At 36.9% G+C, this 12,063-nt stretch overlaps 1 protein-coding gene across 15 annotated transcripts; it reads left to right on the forward strand.

Moving 5' to 3' along the window:
* The first annotated feature begins 352 nt into the window (after positions 1–352).
* On the forward strand, positions 353–11,899 carry LOC122572021 (PDZ and LIM domain protein 3). Of its 15 annotated transcripts, XM_043736519.1 has the most exons (11): positions 408–545; positions 1,011–1,134; positions 1,424–1,549; positions 2,364–2,587; positions 3,154–3,310; positions 8,579–8,734; positions 8,866–8,916; positions 9,361–9,449; positions 10,801–10,945; positions 11,019–11,057; positions 11,748–11,899. In XM_043736519.1, exons 3-11 carry the CDS (start codon positions 1,436–1,438, stop codon positions 11,838–11,840), a joined length of 1,068 nt encoding a protein of 355 aa, XP_043592454.1. In that variant the 5' UTR covers positions 408–545; positions 1,011–1,134; positions 1,424–1,435; the 3' UTR covers positions 11,841–11,899. The 15 variants fall into 15 exon arrangements, with proteins under 15 accessions (XP_043592452.1, XP_043592459.1, XP_043592463.1 ...); XM_043736517.1 differs by lacking the exons at positions 1,011–1,134; positions 1,424–1,549 and adding an exon at positions 2,210–2,290 and having other exon boundaries at positions 353–545; XM_043736524.1 differs by lacking the exons at positions 1,011–1,134; positions 1,424–1,549 and adding an exon at positions 2,210–2,290 and having other exon boundaries at positions 353–545; positions 2,364–2,494.
* The last annotated feature ends 164 nt before the right edge of the window (positions 11,900–12,063 follow it).

The following is a 12,063-nucleotide window of genomic DNA, read 5'->3' on the forward strand; positions in this document are numbered from 1 at the left end:
TCTACGTCAACAGTGGAGTTATTTAACATTTTTGAGGTTTCCTCCTTTATACAAATAGCTCCATTCCTATCGGCATTCATTTTTAACAGTTAGCAATATTACCGGGGTATTAACAAATAACAGGCAATTAATATTACTAATTTAGATGCGATATCATTCCGATGGATGCGGCGGTTATGTATATACTTTCTTAGTATCGTGTAAATCGAGATAAATGAGTCACTAGAACGGTACACTCTTAAAAGTGTGATTGACTAACCTTTCGCGCTATAGGTTGCTAATTTAAGTCAAACTTACGTACAATCTCTTCCTCTCGGTTTATTTGACGTACTCTCTTTTACTATTTCTCTTCCTTTCTTGATGTAGTCTCATTAATCACGGTGCGGTCAATTAGATCGAAACAACATAAGGAAGAGATCCTTTCAAGTATTCGTAGACATCACTTACAATTAGTGAAAAAGAGAAGAGAGTGCGGTTGAGAGTTTCGAGAGCTCGAGGCGAAGATGTCTCTTAAATTTTCCGTAGGCAACTTTTACGAAACCTATGTAAGTACATATGTAGCAGCCCGATCGAATCCTACATTTTTCTTCATTTTCTCTCCTCTGTAATTTACGATGATGTAATCTGATGGACTATGTTTCATCCTGCATCGCTTTTTTTAAAAGATTATATCGTGCAATCCACAGGCATATCTTTCCTTTGCAACATTGAAGGAAAGCATCCACTGTAATTTATGAATGTGTTTAATAAATGATTTACGTGCAGTGTTTAATTCTGTACATTCATTCAATATCCGGCAACATTTTTTTGATTCCTTATAGACGTGTCATATAATTAATCGTATAATTAAAGTATTTTTACAAGTATATATTTACTTTCATTCGTCGTTTAAAGCGTACTTTATGAAGAGAAGATTATCTTGAAAGAATAATGTTTGCGGGTTAAAATTACTAAGAATTTATAATATTGTGATATTCAATTTCACGCACTATCATTGATCCTATCGGTAGGCATAGCAAAGGTAGGGAGGCCGCAAATGCCAGAGAAATGAGTGCAGGTCGGACCAGAACAATACACACGGTATGCCAATTCGAAATGGGGCCAGAATAGCAGAAGCGGCGAGCCGGTAGTTGGGTAACTAAGCTCACAAAAGTAAAGCCTGTCAAAATAAAGTGGCGGTGCAGCCAGTAGTCCTCGTTAGCCAGTAAGGAGCGTAAGCACGGGTTCGATATTGCCTCGAGTCGTCGTAGATTTCTCAACGATCTCGCAGTTTATCAATTTTCTCATCCGATTGGAAAAGCTTTTCGTTTCTTTGACCTTTTTCCGTGCTCTTTCATTATCGTCTTGCTCTTAATTCTCAACTTAGCGATCGGTCTCTGCGATTTGCGTTCGTTATAAACACGCGATTGCGTTGTTCTCATAGACAGAGTAGAGCATGACGAGGAAACAAACGGTGATCGTGAAGCTTAAGAGATCCAGCACCGGCAAACCTTGGGGAATACGTATCGCTGGAGGCGCTGATTTGGGTACACCGATCGTCGTCACCCGCGTGAGTTCTTCTTTCATGTCTACTGTTACTATTAGATGCATACAGCTTATGGTTATTATTGGATCTGCGGCAAATCTATTTATCTATCTATAACAGAGAACAGCAAGGAATGGAGATCATATTCTAACGTACATAAGCTGCTGCTGTTGTTGCTTACATGCAACGATATCTATCCAATTTAAAATACACGAATATTTTTATTACAAACGGATTTTTATCTTATTCGCAAAGCAATTAACTACCGCCTAATATTGTCACGCTTTTAAACAAGTAGAAGATGCCTGTAGATTATACTGTATACGTTAAATCATAATCATGTCTGGCTGACACTTGTGACCTAATCTTGTGCGTCTTTTTGATCGCCTCAACCGCATTCTATCCAACATGATTATTAAATGCAATACAGAGAAATCGTAAACACATCTGAACGCTATCCAAATGCTTCTATCATTTAATCATCATTGCATATTACTTTACGTATTAAACATAATTAAACGACAAGTCTTCACATCTTTCGCGCGATAAGTTAGAATATAAAAAGACTGATATTCGCAGTATTTATGTTTCTGATATTCGCTTGATAGCAACATTTTGTTGATAATGTAACTAATACAGCTTTACAACGTCCGATGTCATGCCTGTTATTTTAATTTGTTTTAGTCGGAGAGAGAGAGAGAGAGAGTCAAACTAACGTTATTTCAATTATTAAAAAACGATGCCTCGAGCGTAGAATTCTCTTACGTTAGTTAACAAATAGCAAGCCTCTGAAAATCAGCGATGCGTGGTCATCTTACGATAGAATTTGTATTTGCAGTCGGAGAACGAGACGCTCCAGAGGGGTGATGTGATCAAGAAAATCGACGATTACGACACGCGAGATGTGAGGCATGTAGACGCGCAGAATCTTCTTCAAAACTCTGAATCAATAAGGCTCGTGGTCGAAAGGTCTGAGCCGTCGAATGCATCTCGTATCAACATTACCACGTCATCTCCGATTATCCAGTTGAACACTGGCGACAGGGCTGCGGTCACTAGTCTGTCAGAAAGCAATTCCACCTTTATTATTATGCGTTCGATTTATCGCATTACTATCGGCACGCTACTACTGCTACGTAACATGACTATTAACGCTTCGTATTAAACTTCTCCCTACCTTTTTTTTATACATACTTTAATCGCAGCGCCTGATTGACAGCTCATCGCATCAAGAAACATCATCGTTAGCTCGACGATCACTTTCTTTGTTGCAATTGCAATAGAATTTTTCGAATCCTTCGTTTCACAGAAGATCTTCCAAAATTAAAGTAAAAGAGAAAAATGCACGTCTTTATATCCTTTAATCGATGCATTATATTAAGAAGGGCCGGGGAAAACCACTGATAACTTCATGGATCGATAAAGCAAGTTTTGGTCCGCTTTGAAATTTCTAACGTTGAAGCATCATCGTTACGCTACGTCTGTACACGATACTAAAACAAAATCTATTTTGTGTGCAGTAAATTCAGATGTTTGAAAGTGATCGTCGAAAGTATCATCGAAGCTCTCGTGAGAGGAATTTTGTTCATATTGATTCGTTAGTAAGATACTTTCCCATTCCGCTATAGAGCTAAACAACGGAAAATACCGTCGGAATTACCGAAGAGCCCCGTACCGCCGCCTTTAATCGACGAATACAGGCCGCCTGCATCTTCACCGGAACACCTTAACTTACCGCACGAACATCTCGATGAGGTTCGCGAAGAGAGAGCCAATTTGTCGCAGGTACTTTGAGCAGATACACTTTGAAACACGAATTCACACGCAGGAGCAAGCAATCTACATCGCTATTCGTCCTCTTGTAATAAACTCATTCAATATATATTATGTTCAACGTTCTGCCCGAGAATCTGAACAACGATCAAGCGAATGTAAGTATTTGCTCGCTTCTATTTCGTCGACAATTAATTTTAGCAAGTGTATTTTAAACAAACAATAGAATCCACGTAACACGGTATAGCCTCGTAGACAATAGTAAGAACGGATTGCCATTCGCTCGGAGCGTTTCACTGCAACATCGATTCTTGAAAGGAAAAAGAAAATTGTTTTCCATAGCGCTTCCTAAATTTGAGAATGTAAACGTCGCTTGATTAGCTCGTACTTCCAGAGTAGTTCATTGGTCCGTAAATGCAATGCTACGAAGATGAAGCGAATGATACGTCTTCACGATTGTTGGATGTATTTATAATTCTTTTCCAACACCCTGTAACTCTTTTCGACGACGTTTCGTCGCCGCTGTGGACTCTGAATATGATAATGTCCGATAAATTGCTCGAGATTCACAGATAAATAAAATTCGAAAGTCGATCGTTTAAAAGACTCTATGAAAAGATTGGCAAGCAAATAACAAACCCATCCGCCGGAACGTCAAAATCATTCGCTAAATGGAACAGAGTTCGTTATCTACGAAATTAGATATTTTTTTCTATTCCGTGCTGTCAAAGACTCGAGATAATTAAAAATAAAGAAATAAGAAATAAATAGAGCAACTGGATCAAACTTTGATAATTGTCAAAAAGTGACATCGTCTTCTGCATGCTCCGCATAATATCGTTCCTCGTAATGAATTTATATGTATATCATACGACTAGAATATAAATTATTGTATTTCAAAGTACACGGTATATTACATTTGGCAAGTTACGTACCGTTTCGAAATATGTCATTCGAACGCTTTGAAACTCAATAACTCATAGTTGGATCACCGACTAGTTGTAGAATGACAGAATATCCGTCGAATATAATTCGCTATTTCCGCGTTCTATCTCAAGATGTCAACAAGCTGTACGATGTATTCGATTTCGGTACAAGTGGAAAAATGATCTTACAGTCGTTTAATAACGAATTTAGGGCGAGCTATCCATACATGATCGTTAAACATAGATCGATTTGAATCGCTTCGTCGAAACGGTAAGAGTATTTACTCATTCGTCTTTGGCTTTTAGTCGAGCTTTTAGTCCGGTTGTTAATCCATCCATCTATACGGCTACCACTCCCCGCGTATCGCTCTGTCTTCTTAGCTAAGTACCGGATTATTCTCTTACACTCTTCGTTAAGCTTACAATTTCGACGAGGACACGATTACCGCTGACTTCGTCAGATGGGACCACGGTCTCAGAAGATTTGAGAAATCAATAGCTATATATGTACGTAGTTTCGTGATACGAAGACGCCTTTATTCGCGAGACGTCCGAAGCGTGAATATATTTTTGTTGGCCCGCCACGATGCCGGAAAGTCCACGTAGAGGCAGTTGCCACGCTATAAATATCGCTTTTGCATCGAAACCACCTCTCCGATCCAATACTACGCGATCCAGAACGATTTCGGAACACTATTTCGATCCTAGTCTCCGCTTGAAAATACATATTCTTATTGTTCTGCCGATTGCAACAACAAAATGTCAACTTAGAGAAATTCCAAGAGAACGGCACATGCTAACCGTTATACTCTCTTCGCTGTTTCACGCAATAAACGATTTATCGAGCATTAGATTTCCTCCGAAGTAGTCCTACGACTACTTTAAGGGAAATACAATAGCGAAACTCGGTATAAAACATTTGTATTTGCTTATGATAAGTAACTAAACTGGTGATGAAAAGGCATGTTGAGCCAAGGAAAACATTTTCCACAATGTTTCGGATATTCGTCCAAGGTCGGAAGATATACCAATCGTTATATCGAAGAAAACATCGCCTGGTTAACGGACGTATGTAACAAGCAGAATGTACAAATAAAAAGTACAAAAAAAGAAGAAAGGTTGATTGAGAATGATTGATTCGAAGAATAATTCACATTTGAAACGATTAAGAATACCTATTTTCTAGTTTTCTCAGGATTTGGTTCGAATCCAGATGTGACACAATCGATCAAAAATACATACAAATGGCAATCGAAATAGAAATTAATCGTTTAATGAGTTGTAATTATTCCGTCGAAAGGATCGTTTCGGTAAGCATTTTTTTATATTGGAGAGGAAATGCTACTAGCAACGAAAAGGATCGTGGTAGCTGATAGAGGTTGACAACAAAATTATATCGCCGATCAAGAGGATAAAACGTAGGAACGATCGAGATACGTCGGTAATACGTGGAGAGGAGAAGAAAGAGCGCGAGAGGAGTCGCGTGGAAAAGACCAGAGTTAGTGCCGCCCGCGCAACGAGGCAGTGCGTTAGCGAATATTCGTAAGGGAGAGATCCACAGGAAAAAAGTGAAGTAACTTCTCGGTGAAAGCGGTAGGAAAGAGGGAAAAAAGAAAGCGATTCTCGATTAAGAGTGCTACCGCAGTTGCAGGAATACGAACTTCGGTTCGATCAAGGAAACGATGCCGGCTTACACGACCATTTATCGTCACAACATCGAACACCAGCCGAAAGAGGAGGAGGCTGCCGTGTTTTGGGTACGAAACAGTTATCAGTCATTAAAAGTAAAGGAAACCTATTCCATGTTTCGTCGAATATCGATAATTCACCATCGTTATAATATCATTAAAGTATCTATCCAATCTTTGTTACTAAGGCGGTGCAATTTCCTTTCATCTTTCGTTGAATTACCGATCCTTGCCGGACAGCAATAATCTTAATTCAAAAAAAGAATTTTTATCGTCTCGTTGACATTTTGCATCAGTTAAAAAGACAAAATAGCTTATCATTGTTCAAAATAAAACAACACAGCATCGAGAGAGAAGAACGTGTTGTTCTTAACGCAACGTTTTCCCTCTCATTCGTCTCATATTATTTTTTTCTCGTATCTGTCGACACTGATACAGAAAGGATATTTTAACAGCAATCGTTTTTTCCATAAAGAATTTAAAGATATGGATTAGCGATCGAAATCGACTATTACTCGTTAGAAACGAACACGTAACGTAAGATGATCTAAATTTTGAATTACGTCGTCGAGTGCCAACCTTGACACCCTCCGTAAAAGTAGGGCTAGGTCTTGATTCTACCCTAATGACACTGAAAAAGACAAGCAAACGAACTTGCATACGGTTTATCGTGAAACGGTGCACGCTCTACGAACGAATGAAACGAAAGGAAGAACGATTCGATTGAAAAAAGATTACAGGGGTATGACTGACTAATAACGCGATGCAATAAAACGAATGTAAGCATGTTACCGACTATTCATTGGAATCTTAATCTATTTTCGTAAATGAGATCTGGGTTACTCAAACACAAGAGGGTCATACAACGACACTCTTACAGTTTGTCCTCTTGACTTTCCAAAGAACTTGCTTCGTTAAAAAATTATTTCGACAACGTTCGAAAACGTTATCACAGGCTAAGGGAATAAACACGAAAGAAATACATGGGAAAAGGATCGTTGTCGATTATGTAGAAACATTTTAATTTACGAGACCTTTAGTCTATCGGATACTGTGATTCAATTTACAAAATTTCGAAACACTTGTTGTCTTTACTGTGTACCTTGCCAGCAGAATCTAGAAAGTTTTTTCATTGTTGTAGTTCAAGTTTCAGTGCATCGCTACCGAGCCAAACGATAAACAATTTTCGAAACAACTGTTTCGGTGTGTCCGAATTTAGTTCGGGGACATTCTATAAAACGACGTAAAAACAACTTCCTTCTCCGAAATGACATATTTTCGACGGGTAGTTAATAACGATATAAATATATGACATAAGTGGATACTTGATGGAAGTACTTTAATCGTGCTTTCAACTTTTTAATTAAAAAAATCAATAAAAAAAATTAATCAAGAGTTGACAAGCATTGATCGTGACGGAGAAAAATTTCGCAGCAGACGGGGTACACGTTATTTTTGCCGGCTAGGGTCCTTCATCTATTTCGAGAGAGAGAGAGAGAGAGAGAGAGAGAGACCGTTACTCACCCTCTGAGATAATGTTTCTGACCCATTTATAACGAAATAATCGTTATTCGATATAATTAATGATCTCGTGAAAGCCATGATTGCATCGATCGTTGCATCGGTCGTTCAATCGTCGTTCGTTCGAAACAAAGTCGATCGTGACTGTATTCAAATTCGATCTTCTATTCTTGCAAGCGCGTCTTATAAATACGACGCGTAACTTTATCCTGCTGTTCACTCTCTTTCTACATCGTTCCACTTGACATTCTCATTTTCGTCATTTTTTAGCAATGACGACAGCCGATCAAACAACATCAAGCAAGCATAATCATCTTACATCTTTATAGCCCACGGTTTCTGTTCTTCGATCTTCTCGACTCTTCTCGTATTTTCCTTTGATATTTGTGGAAATGTAACAATTGTATTTTTAATAATTTCGTAATTCCGCGTAAAACTCCGTATAGAGCGATAGATAACGTAATCGCAGGAAATACTTGGCAAACGCTTTGTTCGTAACGCCACGGCTTTATGCAATTTTCTCATTGTACAGATACGAGCCAAGTACCAAAAATTTTAGATACTTTTTATACCTTTCATTTCGAACTAATGGTGGTCGAGCATTATATTTCACAGTGAGTGTTCATTTCCGGTTGCTATAGTTGGCCAAAAATATCATCTTCGTTGTAATGATATTTGGTCGTTCAACGAATTGTCATCGTAAAAAGCAATTAAACGTAAATAGAGAACCTACGGAAAAATAACACATCAATATCGAGGAAATGATCGGTAAATATATTTTTAATCACGTTTGAAGATAAAAGCCATACGTTGTTATTGCAACAGTGTCGAAAATTAACGAGGTGTCATCGGTCATCATGGCCTCTTAATAATGGCTTATTTTAGCTTTCGTTGGTTGGTAATTGACACCGTTCTGGCGGAATATTTCACGCCTACTTGGCTTATTAAACACTTTTTTCGTTACACATAATTCGTTAATTATTTTTATCGATTAATTACAACTTTACTCGTGCCTTATTTTTACCATTCGTATCATTATTTGTGCCATTATTTTAAGGTACAGTTGAAACAGTTACACTCATAAACGATAAACATAAAGGAGTATATTACATGATCTGAATACTATTGATAGCGTCGATTTTTAGCCATACCGCACAACTCCTCTGGTCTTGCCAGGTGCAAAGATAAAAAAGGACGCTCCGCTTGGAGAATGCTACTTGCGCCATCATCCCAATCCGATGATCAGAGCGGCACCGCATCATTACGAACAAGCTCATCCTGAAGTTGCTATGAAACAAAAGGTACGCTTTATTCAATACTGCGTCGAAAAATGCTTCATTTGTGAAAAACTGTCCTATGTTTCGATTTGCTTGAAACAAAGGGCAAACTTTTATATTAATTTGTATATATATTTTGTACAACATCTGATTAGGTGGCAGAAACGGTACTTCAACGTGTCTTGGGACCGAATGAAGTTCCAAAGGTTTGGATTACTTTATACTCAAATCGCTTTTGCTTCCGTGCAATACAATATGCTTTTGCTTTTAGTAAAAACAATCATTATGTGGCATGTAATCTACATTTTTGTTTAAAATTGTATATTGTTCCTATCAAGCGATTTTTTAAATTTAAATTTATATATCATCTCTACAAGGTACTCTTCTAACTAAACTTTAAGTATATTTTATAATATAACTGAAGTTATTATTAAGCTTCAAATAACATAATTGAATACATGTTAAAACGTTATTAAATAACTGATACACGCTTTATCATGATAAATTATGAAATTCCAACTAATACATATTTTCAATTCGTTTAGTGGTAAATTTATGACTTAAGGAAAGATTTAAACGAACAATACCATTGTAATAAATTTGCAGTTACTGCAGTTATTATTTTTTATCTCGTGCAATTTTATTCTTAGGTTGTCCACAAGCAATTTAACTCACCAATTGGTCTCTATTCCGAACAAAATATTGCCGACACTATAAAGAGCCAAACAACCGCTATACCGTAAGTAATAGATAGATATACATGAAACAAATATTAATACGCCGTACAGCTTGCAGTAGCGTAATAAAGTTACTAGCATTAATACTATTGAATTTTTGCTGAATGCTGATACTTATCAAACTATTAACTCTGAGCAGTTATGATCTTGGCGCCATTAACTAACGGATATTTTTAAATTATAACTTGAATAATAATGCATCGAAAAAATGACCCATAGTTTACGTGCGAGGGACATTAATCGAAAGTTGCAAATCGAGGATTTATCGATTCATTGGTGATAGACTGTCGGGCACGTGATCAGAACGGGAGTATGGACGTAGAACAGAAAACGCAGCTGTCAGTCCTTACACTGTTGTTTCCTTTTCACAATGGATAACACTCACGTGCAGTTTGTTTGTTTTCCAGCATTTTCATAGACTTTTCCTTCGTGAAACAGAAACAGGAAATACAGGAGCAAGCGAGAATCTTGAAAGAGCAGGCCATAGCCGCCGCCTCGAAGAACGTGTGGCCGCAATTCAATAGACCAAATTAATATCCAGTTCGAGACGTTTTTCGATGCTTCTCGCACGTCGTAGTATATCCATAGTTTCAAATTCTATTGTTTTCACGAGAATCATTGGTCACATTCCTTGTCTCACAATTGTTTCTTTCTCTTAAAATTGTTTATCGTCCTTCTTTCTTTCTTTTTTAATAAGGCAAATGAGCGTGACCACTGATCCGTGATTAAGCTCTTGATAATCGTTCGATAAAGTATTTATTGATTCAAACTCTTTTGCTTTACAGTTTAATATCTATAAATCGTAATTATAGGGTCGTGATGCATATAACTACATAGATACATACATATTGCAATTTGTTGTTGTGACTTCAAGTAAATCGATAAAATCGACGGAAAAGCTAGAAAAAAAAACAAGTTTTAAAGGAAGTTCTTAAAATAACCATACTATATATTTTTCTGCATGCTGTACCATTGAAAGTAATCAATAATTAATCAGAGTAAATGTTCGTGCAAATTAGTAGCCTTACTAATTTTGATACTCATACAATCAAGAAGCAATTCTCGAAAATTACAAATCAGTATCACTAAAAGCAGCTATTTGTATCCTATCAGAAAAATATAGTATCTTAAATGTAAGAATCGACATCTCATGTAATTCTCGAGAAAAGCATCAAAGATTTAGTTGAGACATATTTGTGACTCGATTAATGAAAAGGGCATGGAAGCGGTCCGAAAGTCGCTCTCGAACAAACAATTGGCGATATAACCCTGGCTGCTGCTAACCGATCTGACAAAATCGAGGCAAATGAATTAAAAATAGTCCGTGTGTACACATGCGATACAATGGTACAGCTCGAAGAAACCGGTGAAGTACGACCCGAGTAAGAGCGAGGCTTACAAGGCTCTGCAAGAGGAGGCTCTCGGTGACGTAGTGCAGGAAGTAAGACAACCGGCGCGCACCGGTGTTTTCTCTCCGCAAAAGGTTAACCAAAATAGGGTATGCATATAGAATAATTAAATTCTACTTACTATCTAAATGTTACTCTCGTCTGAATAACAAATATTTTCAGATATACCACGCTCGACCAAAAAGTCCAGCTGGACCATACGTAAGTAAAAATTTAAATACATATTCGGATTTTATATCAACGTCATTTGACCGCGTCATATATACATACATGTATAGAATATACGTACGTGCACACATATGTAAAGTTGGTAGAAACGATATAGTGAGGTTGTAAAATCGGTCGACGTTAAAGTCTACACGTTGAAGCCATACATCACAGATGTATATCTGTATAGGTTGAAAGTTGAAACAATTTAAGAGAGACTTTAGGGCTTGAGTCTTGTTCGAGGCTGTACGATGTCAACACAGAATTAGTTCTTTTTCTCAAATGGGGCAGTTAGGCGGCCGGTGCAAAGAATTTCCTGGTAACTCTAGCCACAGGAATGCTTACTGGCTGAGTGCGGCTAGATCACTCGGTGTCATCGTTTAACTGTAACATTTTAATTTTAATAGACTCACGGCAGTCTTTGTAATTGAATGAATATAGAAATTCTTTTCCCTTTTATAAACACATTATAATCACAAACGATTATTTACATAAATTTTATGTCGATTCGTGACAGAAAAAATGTTCTCCTTAAATATTTAAAACCAATTCAAATGATTCAAATTCAAAATGTAAAGTATCCGTGCAGTTATTATTGTATTACTATGAATGCCAAGCGTTTATAAAATTTGTTAACGATATCTCTTTATTCAACTACAATGGAAATTTACAATTTTTTTCTAGGTAAATATTCTTGATGACGACGGTGAAAAAATCCACCAGAGTAACAGCTTCAAGAGGATCATGTATAGTGTTTTGGGACAAACTGATTATTAATTTGCGAACTGACGTTATAAATGTACTTTATATAATATAAAATATAAATATATATTTTATTTATTGTTCACTGCAACAAATGTTAAATTAAAACTGATTAAGAATTAACCGCGATAAAAAATTGTTAAAATAACATGATATTATATTTAATTATATTTAAAACATAAAACTTGTAGTTCTTCTTCTACAAATTCTACAAGGTGGTGCGAATTTTATATGCTGC

Source organism: Bombus pyrosoma, linkage group LG10 (genome assembly GCF_014825855.1).
Source record: "Bombus pyrosoma isolate SC7728 linkage group LG10, ASM1482585v1, whole genome shotgun sequence".
Classification (NCBI taxonomy): Eukaryota; Metazoa; Arthropoda; class Insecta; order Hymenoptera; family Apidae; genus Bombus; species Bombus pyrosoma.

Coding starts and splice junctions, on each gene's coding strand:
- LOC122572021 (XM_043736517.1), top strand. CDS start 504: ATGTCTCTTAAATTTTCCGTAGGCAACTTTTACGAAACCTAT. Junction 9,450..10,800: donor AGCCAAACAACCGCTATACC/GTAAGTAATAGA, acceptor ACAATGGTACAG/CTCGAAGAAACCGGTGAAGT. Junction 11,058..11,747: donor AAAGTCCAGCTGGACCATAC/GTAAGTAAAAAT, acceptor ATTTTTTTCTAG/GTAAATATTCTTGATGACGA.